The following is a 24,111-nucleotide window of genomic DNA, read 5'->3' on the forward strand; positions in this document are numbered from 1 at the left end:
TGAACGGTGAGGTCTAAGGGCTGAATTAGATTCAGGTTAAATATCCTCGGGAGAATGCTTTGCTGGTGGATACTCTGTGCTATTAGTGATGTCAAGTTTGAGCACATGGATAAAAGATTTACTACCAGAGTTTTCCACTGTGAAAGATTCATTCCCCCCTTTCTTTCTAATGTAAAAAGTAACCTGCAAATATTCTTTGGGCACCATAAGTCTATCTTGTTGCCCCGGAGCCTTTTAACACACGGTTTTAGAATTCACTGATGCTCCTTGTGGAAACCAGATATTATACGTCAGGTTACAAATTTAGTTATGACCCACCTAGACAGCATATTAAAAAGCAGAGACATGACTTTGCCAACAAAGGTCCATGTAGTCAAAGCTATGGTTTTTCCTGTAGTCATGAATGGATGTGAGAGTTGGACTATAAAGAAAGCTGAGCGCAGAAGAATTGATGCTTTTGAACTGTGGTGTTGGAGAAGGCTCTTGAGAGTCCCTTGGACTGCAAGGAGATCCAACCAGTCCATCCTAAAGGAGATCAGTCCTGGGTGTTCATTGGAAGGACTGATGTTGAAGCTGAAGCTCCAATACTTCGGCCACCTGATGCAAAGAACCAACTCATCTGAAAAGACCCTGATGCTGGGAAAGATTGAGGGCAGGAGGAGAAGGGGACAACAGAGGATGAGATGGTTGGATGGCATCACTGACTCAATGGACATGAGTTTGAATAAACTCTGGGAGTTGGTGATGGACAGGGAGGCCTGGCATGCTGCAGTTCATGGGGTCACAAAGAGCTGGATATGACTGAGTGACTGAACTGAAATTCTTTAAACAGAGTTACCTGTGACTCCACACTCCTAGGTGTTTACTCAAGAGAAGTGAAAACATATGACCTCAAAAAGCCTTAGGCACTACTGTTCATAGCAGCATTATTTGTAAGAACCAAAAAAGTAGAAACAACCCAGATGCTTATCAATTCATGTGATATATTTATACAGTAGAATATTGAGCAGTAAAAGGAAATGAAACACAACTCCAACAGGTATAATCCTCAGAAACCTGTGAAATAAAAGTAGTCAGTCACAAAGACCCACATGCTGTATACCATTTATAGGAAATGTTCAGAATAGGCAAGAAACAGAAAGTGTTAATAGATTGGCAGTTGCTTAGGGCTAGGAAGGGGATGAGCAATGGGCAGAATGGAGAGTGACTGCTAACAGTTACACGGTTTCATTTTGGGGGTCAGGAAAACGTTCTAAAGTTAGATTATAGGGATGATTGCACAACTGTGTAAATATACAAAAACCCCACCGATTTGTGTATTTTAATTAGGTGAAATTTATAGTCTGTAAATTATATCTCTATAAAGCTCTTAAAAAATTCAACTTCAGTTCAGTTCAGTCGCTCAGTCATGTCCGACTGTTTGCAACCCCATGAATAGCAGCACGCCAGGCCTCCCTGTCCATCACCAACTCCTGGAATTCACTCAAACTCATGTCCATCGAGTTGGTGATGCCATCCAGCCATCTCATCCTCTGTCGTCCCCTTCTCCTCCTGCACCCAATCCCTCCCAGCATCAGAGTCTTTTCCAATGCGTCAATTCTTTGCATGAGATGGCCAAAGTATTGGAGTTTCAGCTTTAGCATCAGTCCTTCCAAAGAACACCCAAGACTGATCTCCTTTAGAGTGGACTGGTTGGATCTCCTTGTAATTTTCCTAAGTAAGCCTGTGAATTCTCTTAAAGGACTCTGCTCTGGTGTACTTGGGTGAAGGCTGTTTGAACAGGCTGTGTGGAATGTCAGAAAGCCTCAGAGTTTAGGAATTGTGTAGAAGACCTAGATGGGGAATAAGACCTAGATGGGAAATAAGTGAGTGAAAGTCACTCAGTCCTGTCCAACTCTGTGACTCCATGAACTACCATGGAATTCTCCAGACCAGAATACTGGAGTGGGTAGCAGTTCCCTCCTCCAAGGGATCTTCCCAACCCAGGGATCGAACTCAGGTCTCCCACATTGCAGGCGAATTCTTTACCAGCTGAACCATAAGGGAAGCCCAAAACATACACCTAAATGAAATACCCCCATGTAGCACCAATTTGCCAAAAATATACTTGTAGTTTTTGCTCCTGTAAAAGGATATTTTACTCAGGCTATGTATGGCTCTTGTCCACCAAGAATGAGAGAAAACAATATTATAAGAACAACATGGGTAAATAAAATCTCATCAAAATACACGTTAAGGACCCTCAACACCACGATTGGGTTCAATTAACCATTTATCCCTTTGATGGTCTCAAAGCACAAGTAGCATAACTGCTCTTACCTAATTGCAGATTATCCCATACTAGAAAACAGAGCCCCTGTTTTATACATAGATATATCCCCATTTTCAAGGACCAGCAGGTAGTAGGCATACAAATGTTTGTTATCTAATAATATAACCAGGATGGTAATTATAACCTTTTTCACAAAAATAATTACAAGGAAAACAGTATGTATATATATAAGCTCTGGAAGTCAACAGGTGAAGACTAACCTATCAAATTACTGTTGCTGTATGCTATTTTAGCATTTAGTCCTATCTGACTCTTTTCAGTCCCATAGACTGCAGCCCACCAGGCTCCTCTGCCCAAGGAATTTCCCAGGCAAGAACACTGGAGTGGGCTTGCCATTTCCTTCTCCAGGGGAATCTCCCTGACGCAGGGATGGAACCCGCATCTCCTGCATTGGCAGGTGGATTCTTTACCACTGGGCCACCAGGAAAGCCCAACCTATCAAATACATAAATTTAAAAATACAAATAATACAACAACAAGGGCAACTGCTTCTCAGTTATAATTTGGGTAATAATCTAAGGAGTTATATCAATTAAATAATAGTGTGTTTTAATAAATAAATCCCCAAACTGTGGCATAACAAGTGTGCTTATTTGCTCGGTGGTGCCTAACTCCTTGCGACCCCATGGACTATAGAGTCCATGGAATTCTCCAGGTCAGAATCCTGGAGTTACCCACAGCCCACCAGGCTCCTCTGTCCATGGGATTCTCCAGGCAAGAATCCTGGAGTGGGTAACTGTTCCCTTTTCCAGGGGATCTTCCCAACTCAGGGATGGAACCCAGGTCTCCCGCACCGCAGGTGGCTTCTTTACCAGCGGAGCCACCAGAGACGCCCTCCTGTTTTCTTCCTCCAGGCTCCTGGAGTGAGGCCACGCCCCTCCCCGGTTTCCCAGCAACCAGGCCCCCCCCCCCGCTCCTCCTCCGCCAGCTTCGCCCCGACGTCACTTCCTCTCCGCCACAGGAAGTGGGGTCCGAGCCGGCGGCTTCTCCTGGGAGCTCGGCCCGCGAGGTGTCGGCCGGCCGCCGCGGGAGAACTGCGTTTCCCCGGGCCCCGGAAGCCGGCCCGTCCTCCGGGCTCCGACTCCCGCTTGTGCGGGAGGCCCTGGGGGAGTCGGAGGACCCTGACGGTTTAGGCCCGCTTGAGAGGACGGCGAGGCCCGGGAACGCGTGGCCTCTGAAGCGACGGGGCTGGGCTCTCGTCAGCCGCGGCCCCGAGAGCTCCCCGCGTGTCCCGCGCGGGCCGCCGGGGTCCCGGACGCCTTCCGCGGCTCCCCCGTCCTCCCTCTGAGGGGGCTTCTCCCGGCTGCTGGCTCCCTTCGCCGCCCAGACCCCGAAGGGATCCGCCGTGAGCTCCAAGTGAGGCAGCGGGCCGTCGGCTTGTGACACTTCCCACTGCCCCAGGGTAAAGGTTTGCGTGTGTGCACAGCCGTGCGTGCTTGTGTGCTTTGGTTTCCTGCAAGATCTGAGCTATGAGAACCTTGGGCTGTGATTGGCAAGGAGGGTGTTTTGATTTCCTGCAAGATCCGAACTAGGAGAACCTTGGGCTGTGTTTTGGCAAGGAGGGTGTTTTGATTTACTTGCCTTTAACATCTCTGCCGGGGTTCTTCCCTGTTGTTGTAAACCAAACAGCTCTTCTGCCTTCAGTTAGCTGAGTAGGAAGGCACGCAGGAGTTAAGGCCGGACGGGTCCACGATATGGTGATAGTTTGGGGTTTTTTTTTTTTTTTTTTAGCCACTCAGTGGTATGCGACTCTGCGATCCCGTGGACTCTGTCGCCTACCAGGCTCCTCTGTCCATGGGATTTTCCAAGTAAGAGTACTGGAATGTGTTGCCATTTCCTTCTCCAGGGGATCTTACCCACCCAGGGACTGAACACAGGTCTCCTGCATTGCAGGCAGTTTCTTTACCATCTGAGCCACCAGGGAAGCCAAGCCTAACCTGTTTGTATTTGGCGACTGTAGAAGGCAATAGCACCCCACTCCAGTACTCTTGCCTGGAAAACCCCATGGACGGAGGAGCCTGGTAGGCTGCAGTCCATGGGGTCGCTAGGAGTCTGACACGACTGAGCTACTTCACTTTCACTTTTCACTTTCATGCATTGGAGAAGGAAATGGCAACCCACTCCAGTGTTCTTGCCTGGAGAATCCCAGGAATGGGGGAGCCTGGTGGGCTGTCGTCCATGGGGTCACACACAGTCGGACACGACTGAAGTGACTTAGCAGCAGCAGCAGTTAGATTTAAGATGTGCTTGGGTTTCGTATTCGAGATTACACATTCTTCTTGGACAAATAACGGTGTCACATAGCACTTTGGTGCCTCTTTCAGCCCCAAGCACAATACTGAACACGTAGTAAAGATTTGTTAAATTTTTCAAGTATCAGGAAATACACATTGTGACATTTCAATTTAATATTGATGGGGCCTATTTTCCTTTAATATCCCGGAAAGGATGACAAAATAATAAAATCTTTTAAGATAAATATGTCTGAAATTTAGAGGCTGCCAAGAAGTTGTTAAGTACAGTCCTGTGGGGTGGAAGAGAAATATGATGCATCTACCTTGTAGAAGGATGCCACATAAAAAATGATGTTTCATTGCTTCTTTTTTTTTCTTTCTTTTTTTCAGAAAGTACATGTTGTATCCTAACTTGCTGTCTCAGAGGTGCTTGCTGCCATCATGGGAAACCAGCTCGCTGGCATTGCTCCCTCCCAGATCCTTTCTGTGGAGAGTTATTTCTCAGACATCCATGACTTTGAATATGATAAGAGTCTGGGGAGTACTCGATTCTTTAAAGTTGCCCGAGCGAAGCACCGAGAAGGCCTGGTGGTTGTGAAGGTCTTTGCAATTCAGGATCCCACGTTGCCTCTCACCAGCTATAAACAAGAGCTGGAGGAACTGAAAATCAGGCTTCATTCTGCCCAGAACTGTCTGCCTTTCCAGAAAGCTGCCGAAAAAGCCTCTGAGAAGGCAGCCATGCTCTTCAGGCAGTACGTGCGGGACAACCTGTACGACCGCATCAGCACCCGTCCGTTCCTAAATAACATCGAGAAGCGCTGGGTCGCTTTCCAGATCCTCACAGCTGTGGACCAAGCGCACAAATCTGGCGTCCGTCATGGGGACATCAAGACGGAGAACGTGATGGTCACCAGTTGGAACTGGGTTCTTCTAACGGATTTTGCCAGTTTCAAGCCCACTTACCTTCCAGAGGACAACCCGGCAGATTTCAACTATTTTTTTGACACTTCACGGAGGAGAACTTGTTACATTGCTCCCGAACGTTTTGTCGATGGTGGATTGTTTGCCACAGAGTTAGAATATATGAGAGATCCTTCAACTCCACTTGTAGACTTAAACAGCAATCAGAGAACAAGAGGAGAATTGAAGCGAGCAATGGATATCTTTTCAGCAGGTATTTGAGTTGGTCAGCTTTGCTAAGGTGGGAATGTGCATTTATTTTAACTCTTGAATACAGAAATTAACTTTTTGGTAAATCCACCTACTCTTCAGACAGATGTATTATTTCATTGAATGTGTTTTAAGTACCTAGAAAATGCAGAGAGTGGTCTGCTTAATTCAGATGTTTAAGGAATATTTGAATTCTTCTGTATGTGTCAGGCACTGTCTTAAGTGAGAGAGATGAATAGTTATGTTTCTCTTTTCAAGGTACTTGCCCTTTAATTGGAGAGATTGGTATTGAAAAGAGATTTCGGTGCACTGTTTTTTGTTGTGGTGATATGCTTAGGGTACTGTTACAGGAACATAAGGATACTTAAATGAGTCTTTGGTGGTGATGGGTGGAGAGGCAGAATCAGGAAAGGAATCTTTATTGGAAGGATGATAATTACGCTGAAACCTGAAAGGTGATTATGGCTCAGATGCTGAGTTGTGGTCGACTCTGCAACCCCATGGAGTGCAGCACCCCAGGCTTCCCTGTCCTTCACCAGCTCCCAGAGTTTACTCAAACTCATGTCCATTGAGTCGGTGATGCCATCCAACCACCTCATCCTCTGCTGCCCTCTTCTCCTGTTTCCTTCAATCTTTGCTAGAAACAGGGTCTTTACCAGTGATTTGGCTCTTCCTATCAGGTAGCCAAAGTATTGGAGCTTCAGCCTCAGCATCAGTCCTTCCAATGAATATTCAGGGTTGATTTTTCCTTTAGGATTGACTGGTTTGATCTCTTGTACAAGGGACAGCACCACAGTTCAAAAGCATCAGTTCTTTGGCGCCCAGCCTTTATGGTCCAGCTCTCACATCCATACATGACTACTGGAAAAACCATAGCTTTTACTATACACACCTTTGTTGGCAAAGTAGTATTTGCTTTTTTATGTGTTGTCTGGGTTTGTCATAGCTTTTCTTCTAAGGAGCAAGCATCTTTTAATTTCATGGCTGCAGTCACTATCCACAGTGATTTTGGAGCACAAGAAAATCTGTCACTGGTTCCACTTTTTCCCCACCTGTTTGCCATGAAGTGTTGGGATTGGATGCCGTGATCATAGCTTTTTGAGTGTTGAGTTTTAAGACGGTTTTTTCACTCTCCTCTTTCACCTTCATGAAGAGGCCCTTTAGTTCCTCTTCACTCTCTGCCGTTAGAGTTGTATCATCTGCATATCTGAGGTTGTTGATATTTCTCCCAGCAATCTTGATTCCACCTTGTGGTTCATTCAGCCCAGCACTTCGCAAGATGTACTTTGCATAGAAATTAAATATGCATGTTGACAATATATAGCCTTGATGTACTCCTTTCCCAATTTTGAACCAGTCCGATGTTTCATCTGTGATTCTGTTTTTTCTTGATCTGCATACAGGTTTCTCAGGACACAGGTAAGGTGGTTTGGTATCTCTTGAAGAATTTTTCCACAGTTTGTTGTGATCCACACAGTCAAAGGCTTTTGTGTAGTCAGTGAAACAGATGGTTTTTTGGAATTCCCTTGCTTTCTCTGTGATCCAGTGGATGTTGGTAATTTGATCTCTGGTTCCTCTGCCTTTTCTAAATCTAGCTTGTAGATCTGGAAATTCTTGGCTCACGTACTGCTGAAGCCGAAGTTGAAGGATTTTGAGCATTACCTTGCTGGCATGTGAAATGAGTGCAATGGTTCGGTAGTTTGAACATTCTTTGGCAATGCCCTTCTTTGGGATTGGAATGAAAACTGACCTTTTCCAGTCCTATGGCCACTGCTGAGTTTTCCAAATTTGCTGGCATATTGAGTGCAGCACTTTCACAGCATCATCTCTTAGGACTTGAAATAGCTCAGCTGGAATTCCATCACCTCCACTAGCTTTGTTCATAGTGATGCTTCCTAAGGTCCATTTGACTTCACAGTTCAGGATATCTGACTCTAGATGAGTGATCACACCATCATAGTTATCTGGGTCATTAAGACTCTTTTTGTATAGTTCTTCTGTGTATTCTTGCCTCCTCTTCGTAATCTCTTCTGCTTCTGTTAGGTTCCACCGTTTCTGTCCCTTACTGTACCTGTCCTTGCATGACATAGTTCCTTGGTATCTCCAGTTTTCTTGACAAGGTCTCTAGTCTTTCCCATTCTGTTGTTTTCCTCTGTCTTTGCACTGTTCATGTAAGAAGGCTTGTGGTTAGATTCGGGTTATTCGTTCTCAGGGCCTCTGTGTAGGTGATGATGTCTTCATACTGTGGTATCTGGAGCAAATGGTATGTATTGGTGATGTTTATTTTGATCATGTGGTCAAATTCTTGCCCAATTTCTCCTTGCTGTAGTTACTTTTTGTTTTTGTTTTTAATCCCTTGCAATTAGTAAAGCAACCTGTGGGAAGAAACTTTCAACACCATACTAGTATCCTGCCAGTCATCACGATTTCCTCTTTGATTTGGCATCTGTTAATCATTCTTGTCTTATTTGATCTTTACTGTGATGGTTGCAAAATGATGATCTTCCAATTCCAGCACCTTCCACCGTAGGCCTTCAGCATTCTGTGGGCTCAAGTATCCTTTCTTTCCCCTAATTTGTTTATTATTGTTGGTATGGACTCTTCTGGAGAAGCAGTGGCACCCAACTCCAGTACTCTCGCCTGGAAAATCCCATGGATGGAGGAGCCTGGTAGGCTACAGTCCATGAGGGGTCGCTAAAAGTCGGACACGACTGAGCAAATTCACTACTACTACTATGGACTCTTCAGTTCCTACCTGCAGTTTGCTAATATTCTTTGGAGGATATTTATATCAGGGATATTAATGTATAGTTTTCTTTAATTATGATCCTTTTGTCTAGTTTGCTACTAGGGTAAGATTGGCCTCATAGAATAACTTGGAAAGTGTTCCTTCTCTCTGTTTTGTTAGGATTTGTCAAGGATGGCTGTTAATTATTTTAATGTTTGGCAGAATTCACTTGTTTAATTGGCTTAGGTTTTTCTTTGTGGGAGGTTTTTAATTACTAATTCCATCACTTTATAAGGTCTATTCAGATTTTCTTTTATGTCACCTTTGGTAATCTTTATCTTTTTAGGAATCTGTCCATTTCATTTAGTTTGTCTAATTTTTGGCAGGCATACATTTGTTTAAATTATTCCCTTAAAATTCTTTTCATTTCTGTGAGGTTGGATTTATGTCCTGTTTTTCCTACCTGATTTTTGTAGTTTGAGTCATCTTAGCAAAAGTTTGTCAGTTGTGTTGAGCTTTTCAATGCACGAGCTTTTGGTTTTGGTAATGTTCTCTAGTGTATTTTATACCTTACTGCGTAAATTTTCTCTCCAATTTCTGGTTTTCCTTTCCTTTTTCCTTTGGTTTTAGTTTGTTTCTCAAGGTTAAGATTAGGTTATTGTTTTGAGCTCTTCTTTTACAAGTTAGGTGTTTATAGTTTACATTTTCTCCAAATGCTGCTCTAGTTGCATCCCATACATTTTTGTATATTGCTTTCATTTTCATTCATCTCAAAGTATTTTGTAAGTTTTCTTTAATCATTCGTTATTTATGAATATGTTGTTTCATTCTACATATTTTTGAATTTTTCAGATTTCTCTTCTGTTACTGACTTATTTCATTCCACTGTGGTTTGAAGGACATAATTTCTATGATTTCAGTCCTTTAAAACCCTTGAAGCTCGTTTTATGCTCTAGCATATGGCTTCATCTGGAGAGTGTGCCACGTGTACTTGAGAAGAATTTTGTATTCTGTTAGATGGAGTGAGTGTTCCTTTGATATCCGTTAGATCTAGTTTACAGTGTTGTTCAGTTCTTCTGTTTTCTTTTTGCTTTGGTGTTCTTAATAGCCATTTTTAGTTTTTTTTTTAATTATAAAACTTGATACTATATGGATAGAAATTAAGAAATTTATTGAGTGTTTATATCAGGAACTGTCTTAGTCGCTTTTTAGTAAACAAAAGAGATTTTTTAGTGAACAAAATAGACAAAAATCCCTATGGAGTTCAGTGGGTATATGGACAGTAAAGAAATACATGCATAAAATATAAAATGTGGCGTTCAGTGCTGTTGGGAGAGGATTGTGCTACATGTTGAGGGTGGGGTAGTTGTGTTAGGGGGCTTGCAGTTTTAAACTGGGCAGTCAAGAAATGCCACACTGCTAAGATGACATTTGATTCAAGATCTGAAAGAGGTTTAGGTATAAGCCATGAAGATTCTCGACGGAGTTGCATCCCAAGCAGAGGGACTGGCACATGCAAAGCTGTGACTCAGGTTGTTCAAAGATCTCCTTAAAACTTGTTAAATCTGGGTCATGTAATGATTCAGTGAAACTGCTTCATCTTTTTGGGAATGTAGATACTTTATTTCTTGTTTGAAGATTATTTAAGTGCACTATGCAGGGTATCTCTTCTCCCCCTTTAATCTTACAACCACACTTCTTAGCACTTCCCATTTTATAATTGTGTTTGTTTACTGGTTTATTTTCTCTCTTCTAGAATAAGAGCTTCATGAGGGTAGAGATTTTATCTGTTTCGTGCACTGTTAAAGTCTAGTGTGTGCTAGGCACCTGATAACTCTCTGTTTAATGGTTAGTAAATGAGTTGTCAGATATGACTTCTTAGTAGTTTCTTATGAACTTAATGTCTATAAATTCATAATAAAAGCACTATTACGATGACTTTCAATCTATCTTTGTATCTCTTAATATATGTGTATGTATAATGCATGTGTAGTACATTTGTTTTAAACTACAGAACAAGGAAGTAATTTTATTTGATTTAATTTTTTTAAGGAGAAAAATTAAGTAGGCCTTTTTTGACTTCATACTTTTGTAAACTGATGATTCACCAGTAGACGTTTTTTCTGCCTTGCTTGATTGTAGTTGTATGTTACATTAAAGAAGTTCTTTATCTTGAGTTTCACGAATTCTCTGAATTCTTGATCTGTATTACGGATCTCTTGCCTTTCAGTTTTAATGGAATCATTTCCTGCTGTTTTCCAGGTTGTGTGATCGCTGAGCTTTTTACAGAAGGCGTGCCTCTGTTTGATCTCTCTCAACTTTTGGCCTATAGAAACGGGCAGTTTTTCCCTGAGCAGGTGCTGAGTAAAATTGAAGATCGCAGTATCAGAGAATTGGTAACTATGCTGCAAATATTTACCATAATGTTTTAAATAGAATTATATTCTCCCTTCAGTATTAGTTCTCTGGAACGTTCTGAATTTGGGACAAGCAATAAAGCCCCACAGACTAATATAAGCCTCCTATTGTTTTTAGTTTGTTAGGCAGAAATGTCTCATTTTTCCCCCTTCTTAGACACAGAGCTCATTTGACTTTATATTACACACACACACACACACACACACACACACACATCTTCCCATTAGAATCCTAACTCTCCTTTGGACAGATTTGGAAGGAAATAAGGAGGTGCTTGGGCATTAGAGAGGTTGTCCAAGATAGAGCTTGCCGGTAAGTAATAAAGAGGTTAAATATGTAAAATGAGGAGACAGGAGAATCAGCTTGAGTGTAATAACAGCAGTATAGGGGCATTTCATGTAGAAGCAGCTAGCTTTGTAGACCTCCCTTGACCTGAGGGCAGTTCTGGCAGGGGGGGCTGTTGAATCACCCGTTATTGTAGCAGATTGGACGTGAGGAATTCTGGGAGGTCATGTCAGCCGTGTATCCACCCTGCTGTTTTGAGGGGATGTTTTTTACGGCATTTACTACAGTAACTGATGCATCTGATAATGACTCTGAGCTGCTGAAAGGTTATGGTATATTTAAAATACTCTTTAGTAAGGGAGGGAAACATGCATTTTGATTTCTTTAAAAAATGGCAAATATTAAAAAGTAAGATACTCCAGAACAAGCCAGTTTAGCTCACGCCAGTGAACAGTACACTGTGTTTAGGAGCTGGCATACCTGTCTGTTCTCGGGGTGGCGCCCATTATCGTGTTGTGTTGGCTAAGTAACTTTATGAATTTGGGCCTACCTTTTCTTAGCTGTGAAAGGAATGAATTTGACTACTTTTAAAGACTTGATCCTCTTTATGTGTCTGGACCATCTAGAGTATGTTACTGCGTGATTTCCTCTTGCTTTATAGGATGACAGTAGAGGCACGTTTTACTCAGTAGTCAGGTTCTGAAAGTAGTTTGAAAGGTGAAGATTGGAAAGAGTCAGTATTACCTCAGAATCCCTTTAAATCACGTGTAAGTTGGTGGTGTAGCTTTGGTCTGATTTAATTTGCTTTTCTCAAATCTGTGTTTTACTCCCATTCTCCCCTTGGTGTAGGTAACTCAGATGATTCACCGGGAACCAGATAAACGTTTAGAGGCAGAAGATTACTTAAAGCAGCAACGTGGCAATGCCTTTCCTGAAATATTCTACACTTTTCTTCAGCCCTATATGGCCCAGTTTGCCAAAGAAACATTTCTTTCTGCAGATGAGCGTATTCTGGTTATAAGGAAGGATTTGGACAACATCATTCACAATCTCTGTGGACACGATCTGCTGGAGAAAGCAGATGGAGAGCCCAAGGAGAATGGGCTGGTTATCTTGGTGTCGGTTATAACATCCTGCCTGCAGACCCTGAAATACTGCGACTCCAAGCTTGCCGCTTTGGAACTTATTCTCCATTTGGCCCCAAGGTTAAGTGTAGAAATTCTTTTGGACCGTATTACTCCTTATCTTTTACATTTCAGCAATGACTCTGTTCCCAGAGTAAGGGCTGAAGCCTTGCGGACGTTGACTAAAGTTCTTGCTCTGGTGAAGGAGGTTCCTCGCAATGATGTCAACATTTACCCAGAGTACATCCTGCCAGGCATAGCCCACTTGGCCCAGGATGACGCCACGATCGTCAGGCTAGCCTACGCCGGTAAGAGCTTATTGTCCCAGTAAGTGACCACTGACATCCTGAAGTTAGTGACCGTAATACCTCTTGTTTCGCTGATATTTTTGGAAGTTCCAAAGAGAACCTTGAACTTCAGTCCTTGAACTATTTGTGTACATTTTGGTAATATTTATAGCTGATCTGTTCATGAAACTCAAGCTTTGTGTGTACTCTTGTTATTTGAGGTGATCAGAATTATTAAGTGAAAAATATATAGCACATAATTTTATGATTTTACTGGGAGTATTAACATTTAATTTGGAGTAAGATGTTTACAAGTATGTGCTTCTGATCTAGTGTCTTTAGGCCTTTCTGAAGTTTCTCTGAACAGATATGTTTGCTTGAATATTAGTATTAGGATATAACAGTCTATTGCTGTTAAAAAAGATTAATTTTGCTGGGTAGTTTGGTGTTGAAAGGACCTAGCCTGTTAGGTTACTGAATTTGAAGGTGCTTTCAGTTACTATGATGCTTAGGAAGTGTGGCTTCTTTGTGGTGAAGTGGGTGTGTTACAGTAACACATTTACCTGTTTTTATAAATATTTTTAATTCTCACTCATAAAGTCAAGTGATACAGATGTGTATTTTTGGTTCCCTAAATTAATTTTGAATTCTTATTTCTGCATGGAAAGTGTCATTGAAATATTCACATAATTCCATGATTTATTTCTAAAATATAATCTGATGGAAATTAGGAATTCTGAAGTCTTTGTAAATAGTATGTGACATGTGTGGTGATGATAATGTCTCTTTCTTTGAAAGATACTTGCTTATTATTAGTTCATTATTTGGTGGTATACTTGTTATTTTACTGGACTATGAGAAATGATCTTTGGACTCTGTCTTTACGGCTACACACATCCACAGAGTGATCGGTGCTTGTTGGCTTTTTAAAAAATATTTATCCATCTGCCTATTTACAGTTTCTGATTTCCATAGCTGTCTAGGTGTAAATTTTAGGCTTAGAAAATTCAGGATTTCTTTAAAGACATATCCAGGTTTATTATTTGGAACAAAGCATGTTTATAATTCACTTGGTAAAGAGAAATACAGTTGACCCTTGAACAATGTCGTGCTTAGGGATACTGACCCTCCGCACGGTTGAAAATCCTCTTATAATTTATAGTTGGCCCTCCATCCATGGTTCTGCATCTATGGATTTCAGCCAGCCATGGATTGTGTGATACTGTAATTTAATTTAATATTGAATTGTTTATTAATATTATTTAGTAATATAAATATAAAATGTTTAATATTTCAATTTAATATTGAAAAAATTCAGATGTTCAAGGATCAACTTAATTGCACTAAATAAAATTAAATGAAAGAAAAGCCTATGGTTTTTAAAAACAAGCTGTGCTTTTTAGACTATTATGAGCTACTTTTGGCCCATCTTAGTCTTTTCTCAGTTGTAGTGAATAGGTAAGATTCTGATGTGTAGGTATTAATATATCATATTTACATTCATTTATTAGCAGTCATAGCATAAAAACAGTAGCAACTGTTTATTGAAAAATCTGCTTTGTGTAAGGGCATGTACTGCTCCTGGTTGCAAGGGTTAATTGTATAAGATATAGAGATTCTGAAATAGGTTCTAGATTCTTTATTTTTTAATTCATTAATTTAACTGAAGAATAATTCCTTTACCATACTGTGATGGGCTCTGCCGTGCATCAGCATGAATCAGCCACAGGTATACGTGTGTCCCCGCATCCTGAACCCCTGCCGCCTCCCTCCCCACCCCCTCCCTCTGGGTTGTCCCGAGCACCGGCTGTGGGTGCCCTGCTTCAGGCATTGGACTTGCACGTGCCATCTGTTTCGCATTTGGTAATGTACGTGTTTCCGCGCTGTTCTCTCAGATCATCCCCCCTCGCCTTCTCCCGCTGAGCCAGAAGTCTGTTCTTTACATCTGTGTCTCCTTTGCCGCCCTGCATGTAGGATCGTTGGTGCCGTCTTTCTAAATTCCATATATATCCGCATTAATATACAGTGTTTGTCTTTCTCTCCCTGACTTACTTCACTCTGTATAATCGGCTCCAGGTTCTAGGTTCTGGGGTTTAAGGTCTGTCTAGCTGTTGAAGCTGACACACCAGTCTTGAGCAGTAGGTATTAGAGTGTCTTCATTTCCCAGCTGAGGGGTTGGGATGGGAGAAGCTGAGGTATACCACCAGAGTGTACCAGGACTGGTTCTTTCTCAGTTCTCAGAGCTGCGGGTGTGGACCTGGATTTTGAGGCACCCTGCTTTTATCTGTCTGTTGGGTCTCAGGGTGAGAGGCCGTGGTGACCCAGGGTCAGTGCCAGGACCTTGCAGTGCCCCGTGCCACCCAGCCGTGGTGAGCCATGGCATAAGCATGAGCAGGCTGTGTTTTTACATAGAGTAAGAAGTCTCTTTGAACTTGTATGGCTAAGTGTAATTAAACGACACGTGTCAATAATGATAAATATTTAAAAATAATTAAAATTTTCTTTTGTTGTAGTGTTTTTAAACTCAAGAGATGCTGGTATGGATTTGTATCTTGTGTCAAGTGAACTGGCAAATGTGTTGTGGTTTATGAGCATAAATGGGGAGATAAGTAATAGATCTATTCAGACTTGAGAAGTGCCCAGGAAAAGAAGAGACTTTTCCTAATAAAGTTAAAGTGGAAGTATTCATCTGGAATCATCAGAGAATGGTATAGGATTCTCCTGCCTTTAGGCTGAGTAGGCGCTGCAAGGTATCAATATTTTTGTTCTATTCAGAAAAGTGTTGAACTAAGGGAGAAGGCAGTGGCACCCCACTCCAGTACTCTTGCCTGGAAAATCCCGTGGATGGAAGAGCCTGGTGGGCTGCAGTCCATGGGGTCGCTACGAGTCGAACACGACTGAGCGACTTCACTTTCACTTTTCACTTTCATGCATAAGAGAAGGAAATGGCAGCCCACTCCAGTGTTCTTGCCTGGAGAATCCCAGGGATGGGGGAGCCTGGTGGGCTGTCATCTATGGGGTCGCACAGAGTCGGACACGACTGAAGTGACTTAGCAGTGGCAGCAGCAAGTGTAGGGGGTGGGACTCCACGATGAAGGGAATCACTGTATTTGATAGACTAAAAAATGTCAATTATGGTGGGATGCATCTCTATTTCAGAGATGTTAAAAAGTGAAGAAAAAATGAGTCTTAGAATGAATAGAACAAGGTAGTTCATGTTCCCTGCCACTGACTGCTGAGAAGAGAAAGAGTGTGTCTTTGAGGGTATGGTCACATATTAAGCATGGGAGTGAGAGGGGAAGGGCAGAGGTGGAATACACAAGAATGGGAGGAGGAGGAAAGCGTAAGCCCAGAGCAGGTAGAGTTAGCTTCAGGTGAGGCAGCAGCGCTAAGGAGCAGGGGTTCTCACAGTGGCCAGGAGTGGGGAATAGGCTTAGACCATCAGAGAGAAAGGAGAGGAGGCGGACCACTGCAGGAGCATGGCAGACAGCGCTACACTGGTTCAGCAGGAACCCGAGGACCACTGTAAGGCAGGCCCTTAAGGGGTGCTGCGCGTGGGTAGTGGTCCTCTGAGCTAGTCCTGACTCAGTTATAACTGTGTGAGGAAACTGAGACTCAGGTTGGCTGAGCACTCAGCTGGTAAGTGTCAAGGGCAAGGTTTGAGCCAGGACCTGGGTGATCCTAAAGGTCAGCTTTTTAATTTAATGTGAAATGTGTTTCTCTGGTAGCCTATTGCATATCTCTTACTCAAGATGATGCTGTTGCAAAGATAGGTCTTTGTGGAAGAATTAAGCTTTTTTTTTTTTTTTTTTTGCCTCAAATGGTTTGAGTGCTATATTTTGGTTATTTGGTTTTTTTTTCAGTTTTATTGAGATGTAATCGACATACCTCACTGTATCGTTTTAAGATGTAGAGCATGATGGCTTGATTTACATATATTGTGAAGTGATTACTGCAGTAAGTTTAGTTAGCACCCATTGTCTTAAAAGATATAATAAAAACAATGAAAAACTTCTGTTTCCTTGTAATGAGAACTCTTAGGATTTACTCCAAAACTTTCATATGTGCCATGCAGCAATGTTAACTGTAGTTACCATGTTGTACATTTCTGTATTTTTAAAAGAAGTTTATGTTTTATGATTAAAACTGGTAGTTTGGGTATAGTTGTAGATTATGAGATTAGTCGCTAAAAGTCAGATTAGGTTAAGTACTAAATTGGAAAGTCTTGCTTTTCTTTAGTTTTAGTATTATTTATATGTATTAAAATTTAGGGAAAATAAGTTATAAGCATTATACAAATTTATGATTATAATTATTATAAATTTTCTCCCTTTTATAGAAAACATAGCTCTGCTGGCAGAAACAGCTTTGAGATTCCTGGAATTAGTACAGTTGAAGAATCTCAATATGGAAAATGACCCAAATAGTGAAGAAATAGATGAAGTTACACATCCCAATGGAAATTATGACACAGGTAGTATGATTTTCTCTTCCAGATTTTCTGTTATTTAGAAAGAATCACTGTGTTTAGAATGTGAACGCGCAGCAAACTGTCTTTTGTGATTCTGATGCGAAACAAAAGGACACCAGACGTGCGGGGGGCGGGGGGGGGGGGGGAGGTGGCTGCTGTGTGACTCTTCTCTTCTGCTCTTTCTTACGCATTGTTATCTTGCCAGAGACCAACCTGTCACCACAGACTCTAAGCTCAGTAGTTTTTCAGCCAGAATTGACTTGTATCAACAGCAAAGCTAGCTGAATTATAAAATAATTATAGGATAAAAGGAAAAACATTGACAACACCATAGCTAAGGAATCTAAACCTTTCCTGCTTATGTAAGAATATTCTGACATATACTCAGTCATAAACTGTTTATTTCATACTACCTATGATTCTTGTATCAAAACCCATACCTTTTATCATAAAGCAACAATGTAACGGTGAACTCTGTAAGGTCTATCCCTGACTCATGTTTCTCTACATCGATAACAGGTTTTTAACAGGCTTTTAGTTAATGTTTATTGGGTTGAATATTTGTAAGTCAAATAATATACTAAGATGTTTTCTAAGGTATTTCTAGTTCAGAAAAACTAGAGAAATCTACTTTTCAGATGAGGAAACAGTGGCAGACTTTATTTTTTTGGACGCCAGAATCACTGCAGATGGTGACTGCAGCCATGAAATTAAAAGACATTTACTCCTTGGAAGGAAAGTTATGACCAACCTAAACAGCATGTTAAAAAGCAGAGACATTACTTTGTCAACAAAGGTCCATCTAGTCAAGGCTATGGTTTTTCCAGTAGTCGTGTATGGATGTGAGAGTTGGACTATAAAGAAAGCTGAACGCCAAAGAATTGATGCTTTTGAACTGTGGTGTTAGAGAAGACTCTTGAGAGTCCCTTGCACTGCAAGGAGATCCAACCAGTCCATCCTAAAGGAAATCAGTCCTGGGTGTTCATTGAAAGGACTGATGTTGAAGCCGAAACTCCAATATTTTGGCCACCTGATGCAAAGAACTGACTCATTGGAAAAGACAGTGATGCTGGGAAAGATTGAAGGCAGGAGGAGAAAGGGACGACGGAGGATGAGATGGTTGAATGGCATCACCAACTCAATGGACATGGGTTTGGGTGGACTCCGAGAGTTGGTGATGGACAGGGAGGCCTGCCGTGCTGCCGTCCATGGGGTCACAAAGAGTCGGACAGGACTGAGCGACTGAACTGAACTGCACTGAAGACGGCTGTAGTGTCTCATTTACTTGTTAAATGGACCATTTTATGCAACAAATATTATTTGGAGTTGAAGACACGGGAATAATTTTAAACTTACAAAATAATGTATCAGAAAGGAAATTCTTGGAATTACTTGGAAAATAATACTGTTGTACATCCTATAAGCATGTAATTGGACTGTTTATTTTTTTAAAATATGTTTATTTGGCTGCATTGGGACTTAGTTGGGGCACTTGGAATTTTCACTGTGTCATTGGGATCTTTCATGGTGGCGCAGGGGCTTCGTTGCTCCAGGCGATGTAGGATCTTAGTTCCCTGACTAGGGTTCACACCCACGTCCCCTGCATTGCAAGGTGAATTCTTAACCCCTGGCCCACCGGGAAAGTCCTTGGATGTTTTAACTAATGAAGTTAGGCAATAAAACTTTGGGGGAGTTAATCTAAAGTTTTTCTTAACATGAATATAGACTTGTGTCTTTCAGACCACCTTTTCCCTTGATGGTGGCTACACCAGAAGTGGGCTCCGCCTTCATTCATTTAGTCAGTGGATAACTGTTAAACATAAGCTTTGCACCAGGTGGTCTGTGTGCTTACTGTGAGCATTTAGGGATATGGTGGTAAGTGAGACAGAAAAGATCCCTGCTCTCTTGAGACTGTTTTAGTAAGGGGAAGACAACCAACTGAGTAAATAAATGAGTGAAAAATGAAGGGTGGGTAGGAGATAAGATCAGAGAAGGAGGTGGTGGCCAGATCATGTGAAGTCTTGTCAGGACTTGCAGTGTGTTTTCTGGCTTTCTAAACTGTAATTAACCAACACCTGCACCATCAGATTATATCCTGACCAGTCTTAAGCGGTTTCACATCCTTAGGTCGATCTTACTGGACAGCATCTGGTGCTTTCCCGTAGCTTTTTTCTCTGAGCCTCATAAATAAAGCTAGTAAATAGTGAGGTAGTGGCCATGCTTGTAGCGTCTGCTTACTGCAGTGTTTTTTGATCTATGTTTCATCTTCCCAGCTAGCCTCCCATGCTTTGCGTAATGGAAAAGCTTAGTGATTGTAGGTTTTCTTTGGCGGCTCCTGTGATCATTCTATTTCCTCCAAGGAGTGAGAAAGACTGGGTCTGTATGTTTGGAGAAAAGAAAATTGATCACATTTTTCTTTGTTTTCTTTTTTTAGAGCTCCAAGCCTTACATGAAATGGTCCAGCAGAAAGTTGTCACTTTGCTAAGTGACCCTGAAAATATCGTGAAACAAACCTTAATGGAAAATGGGATAACACGGTTGTGTGTATTCTTCGGACGTCAGAAAGCCAATGATGTTTTGCTGTCCCACATGATCACTTTCCTGAATGATAAAAATGATTGGCATCTGCGTGGAGCTTTTTTTGATAGTATAGTTGGTACGTTTTTGTTTGTTTTCAAATTTATCTTTAAGATTTGAATTATCTTCTCAAACAGATAACTTCCATGCGGTCTGAAAGGTGACAATACTACCAAATTTCATTAAAAAGGAAATGAATTCCTGGTATTTCTTTCTGTCTTCATGCTTTTGGTTGATGGGAATATCTTAGGTGATGGGAATATCTTAGCTGATCAAGAGATTGAGACGCACATACAAAGGGATGCCATGTGGTCATTAAAAAGTGTGTTCTGAAAGAATATTTAATGACCTGGGAAGGTACCATGAAGTATTACTAAAGTGACTGAACTCAGTTGAGTACAGGTAATAATAACAAATGATATGTTTATTAAAAAGGCTGAATATACTAACGTGAACAGTGATTATTTCTGGGGCTGGGATTACAGGTAATTGGGTTCTTTTTTTTTTTCATTTTTCCGTATTTGTCAAATTTTCTATAGTAAACATGCAGCACTTTTACAATCAGAAAATAACAGTATAATTATGATTGAAAATCAGTGTAATTAAAAAGGAAGCTTACAGGCTTTGCTTTTTTGTAAAACCAAAAATTTGTGAAAAATTAGTCGACTTTTTTCCCACTATTTTTTCAAAATGTTGCAATTCTTAATTTTCAGATTTATTTAAAGAAGAGAAATAATCTTGTATTTTATCTACGTATGATTCCTGCTGTATTTAGATTCAGAATTAGAAATGAACTTATTTTGAGTAGATTAAGTCATGTTTTACACTAAGATTTAATATTTTTCATTTTGGAGTAATAACTCATTGTTTACCACCTGATTGTACTGACCTTTTCAATTTTAGATTTGGTTATTTATGAAATACTATGTGCTAAAGCTATATTTTTACAATTACCCACTAACCCTTTATATATCATTTTACACATGATTGTAAAACTTGTCTATTAACTCAAAAAAGCTTAAAAACGGTTCTGCACACTGGTAAGCTTTTACAGTATCCAGACTTTCTCATGTAGCAGAAGCTGTGGAGTTTATAGATTTTGATTTTCAGTAATCTGGGAAAGTAACTGATAAAAGGTTTGCTGTTGGATGTTTTTCCTAAAAAATAAAAATAGGAAAGAAACTCATCTAGCAATAGTATTCCTGTTTCTGCAAATATAACTGTATAACATGGTAGAGAAAAGGATACTTCCTACTTTTGAAAAGTCTTGAAATTACTGTTCTTGCTTCATTATAACTGGAGATTACTGTACCTCCTCATTTCAGACCTTTCTAGTTTGTTTTTAACTTTTGCATTAGTTCATTGATTCATCTCAGCCTTCTGTCTTGGACTCCAGCTAACTCAGCTCCTAGACACAGTATCCTTTGCTTCTCACCTCCCTCTGTCTGTCTTGCTCCTTTAAGTAATCTTGTTTTTATTTCTTTTCTTTGGAAAAGATAGTTCTTGAAACTTTATCTACTGGTCAATTCATGTGGATTTCTTAAAAAAAAAAAAGATTAATTGATTTTTTTTTTGGCTTTTTATTTTTTGCACGGTCTTTGTTGTTGCACTTGGGCTTCTCTAGTTGTGGCGAGCGAGGACTACTCTTGTCGTGGAGTGTGGGCCTCTCACTGCCGTGGCTGCTTCTGTGGTGGAGTGCAAGCTCCGGGCGCGTGGCTTCAGCAGTTGCGGCGCGCAGGCTCAGGAGTTGCGACTTGCAGGCTTTAGGGCGCGAACTCAGTAGTTGTGGTGCACAGGCTTGGTTGCTGCAGCGCGTGCGGGATCTTCCCCTACCAGGGATGGAACCTGTGTCCCTTGTATTTACTGCAAGGTGGATTCTTAACCTCTGGACCACCAGCGAGACCCCCATGTGTATTTTGAAACATGGCCTTTATGTTCTTTTTTCACTTTTAAAGTAATTTTCATTTATATTTTGTGTATAAAAGTTAATATATACATGCTATAGAAAAATTGGACTTCCCAGGTGGTACTAGTTGCAAAGAAGCTGCCTGCCAATGCAGGAGACGTAAGAGATGTGGGTTTGATCCCTGAGTCACGATCCCCTGGAGGAGGGCCTGGCAACCCACTCGAGTATTAATGCCTGGAGAATCCCCATGGACAGAAGAGCCTGGCTGGCTACAATCCACAGGGTTGCAAAGAGTCTGACATGACTTAGCACAGATGTAGAAAAATTGGAAGGTCTTAAAAAGCTGAAAGAAAACAATTCCCCTCCAGTTCTCCAGCCCATGTACAGCCTCTGTTAATGTTTTGTTTTTTCCCTTCCTCTGGGTCATCCTTGCCTCCTCTTTCCACCCATCGTCCCATTCTGCCATATATGCTGTGAGGCACTGTTATGTACTGGCTAAGAGCAGCACTATTTTTTTTTAATTTTTTTAATTGAAGGGTAATTGCTTTACAGAATTTTGTTGTTTTCTGTTGAACATCAACATGAATCAGCCATAGGTATACATATGTCCCCTCCCTCTTGAACCTCACTCCCATCTCCCTCCCCACCCACCCCTCTAGGTTGACACAGAGCCCCTGTTTGAGTTCCCTGCATCATACAGCAAATTCCCATTGGCTGTCTATCCGGGAGTTGGTGATGGACAGGGAGGCCTGGCGTGCTGCGATTCATGGGGTCGCGAGGAGTCGGACCCGACTGAGCGACTGAACTGAATTGAATGAAAGTTTCCATGTTACTCTCTCCATACATCTCACCCACTCCCCCCAACCCACCCCATAAGTCTGTTCTCTATGTCTGTTTCTCCATCACTGCCCTACAAATAAACTCATCGGTACCATCTTTCTAGATTCCATATATATGTGTTAATAAATTATATTTATCTTTCTGACTTACTTCACTCCATATAATAGGCTCTAGGTTCATCCACCTTATTAGAACTGACTCAATTGCGTTCCTTTTTATGGCTGAGTAATATTCCATCATCACACACACACCACAGCTGCTTTATCCATTCACCTGTCGATGGACATCTAGGTTGCTTCCATGTTCTAGCTATTGTAAATAGTGCTTCAATGAACACTGGGGTACATGTGTCTTTTCAATTTTGTTTTCCTCAGGGTATATGCCTAGGAGTGAGATTACTGCATCATATGGTGGTTTTTTTAATCCCTAGTTTTTTTAAAGAAATCTCCATACTGCCTTCCATAGTGGCTGAACCCGTTTACATTCCCACCAACAGTGCAAGAGCGTTCCCTTTTCTCCACACCCTCTGCAGCATTTATTGTTTGTAGACTTCTTGCTGATGGCCATTCTGACCAGTGTGAGGTGATATCTCATTGTAGTTTTGATTTGAATTTCTCTAATAATCACTTAGTTGTGTCTGACTCTTTGTGACCCTATGGACTGTAGCCCGCCAGACCCCTCAGTCTGTGGAATTCTCTAAGCAAGAATACTGGAGTGGGTTGCCATTCCCTTCTCCAGGGGATTTTCCAGTCCAGGGATCAAACCTGGGTCTCCCACCTTGCAGGCAAATTCTTTACCATCTGAGCTACCCGGGGAAATAGTAAGTGATGTTGAGCATCTGTTCATGTGTTTGCTGGGCATCTGTATGTCTTTGGAGAAATGTCTGTTTAGATCTTTTCCCACTTGTTGATTGGGTTGTTTGTTTTTCTGATATTGACTTGTATGAACTCCTTACATGTTTTAGAAATTAATCCTTTGTCACTTGTTTCATTTGCTGATATTTTCTCCCATTCTGAGCATTGTCTTTTCACCTTGGCTTATAGCTTCCTTTGCTGTGCAAAAGCTTTTAAGTTTATTTAGGTCCCACATGTTTATTTTTGTTTTTGTTACCATTACTCTAGAAGGTGGGTCATAGAAGGATCTTGCTTTGATTTGGTTGCTCTTGAACACTTGCATCGAGTGTTTAAGAGCAGCCACTCTTGACACCAGATTGCTAGGTTCAAGTTGTGGCTTTGTCACCTATTGATTGTGGTTCTAGGGGAAATCATTTAATCTTTTGTGTGCCTTTGTATCCCTGTCTGTAAAATGAGGATAACAATATTACTAACCCACTAGTTGATTTGAAGATAAAATGAATTAACATATATAATAATGCCTAGCACCTAAGTGCTCTGTATGTATTATATTACTTCTCAGTCCTGTTATTTTTTAAACCTTTATTTAGTAACGTGTGTATTCTAAACATTTTCTCATGTTATTAAAAATTCTTTGAAACCATAATTTAATAAGTAGAAATATTTTATTATAGCTTTACCAAAATTTAATGAACTGTTCTTTTGAATATTTAGATTGTTTTTACTTTGGTCAACATATATTATACACATCTATTCAGTTTAGTTGCTCAGTCTTGTCCAACTCTTTGCAACCCCATGGACTGCAGCATGCCAGGCTTTCCTGTCCATCACCAACTGCCGGAGCTTACTCAAACTCATGTCCGTTGAGTCGGTGATGCCATCCAA

At 41.1% G+C, this 24,111-nt stretch overlaps 1 protein-coding gene across 3 annotated transcripts in view; it reads left to right on the forward strand.

Moving 5' to 3' along the window:
- Positions 1 to 3,311: 3,311 nt before the first annotated feature.
- PIK3R4 (phosphoinositide-3-kinase regulatory subunit 4) overlaps positions 3,312 to 24,111 on the forward strand; it is a 75,996-nt gene continuing 55,196 nt past the window's right edge. Inside the window, exons 1-6 of one of the 3 annotated variants that reach the window (XM_055569954.1) lie at positions 3,312 to 3,734; positions 4,957 to 5,740; positions 10,727 to 10,860; positions 12,017 to 12,599; positions 16,918 to 17,052; positions 19,484 to 19,705. In XM_055569954.1, the coding sequence (XP_055425929.1) occupies positions 5,008 to 5,740; positions 10,727 to 10,860; positions 12,017 to 12,599; positions 16,918 to 17,052; positions 19,484 to 19,705 (1,807 nt within the window). In that variant the 5' untranslated portion in view covers positions 3,312 to 3,734; positions 4,957 to 5,007. Of the gene's footprint in view, positions 3,741 to 4,956; positions 5,741 to 10,726; positions 10,861 to 12,016; positions 12,600 to 16,917; positions 17,053 to 19,483; positions 19,706 to 24,111 lie in introns of all 3 variants that reach the window. The other 2 variants (XM_055569953.1, XM_055569952.1) reach the window with 2 other exon arrangements.

The sequence above is a fragment of the Bubalus kerabau genome, chromosome 2 (genome assembly GCF_029407905.1).
Source record: "Bubalus kerabau isolate K-KA32 ecotype Philippines breed swamp buffalo chromosome 2, PCC_UOA_SB_1v2, whole genome shotgun sequence".
Lineage (NCBI taxonomy): Eukaryota > Metazoa > Chordata > Mammalia > Artiodactyla > Bovidae > Bubalus > Bubalus kerabau.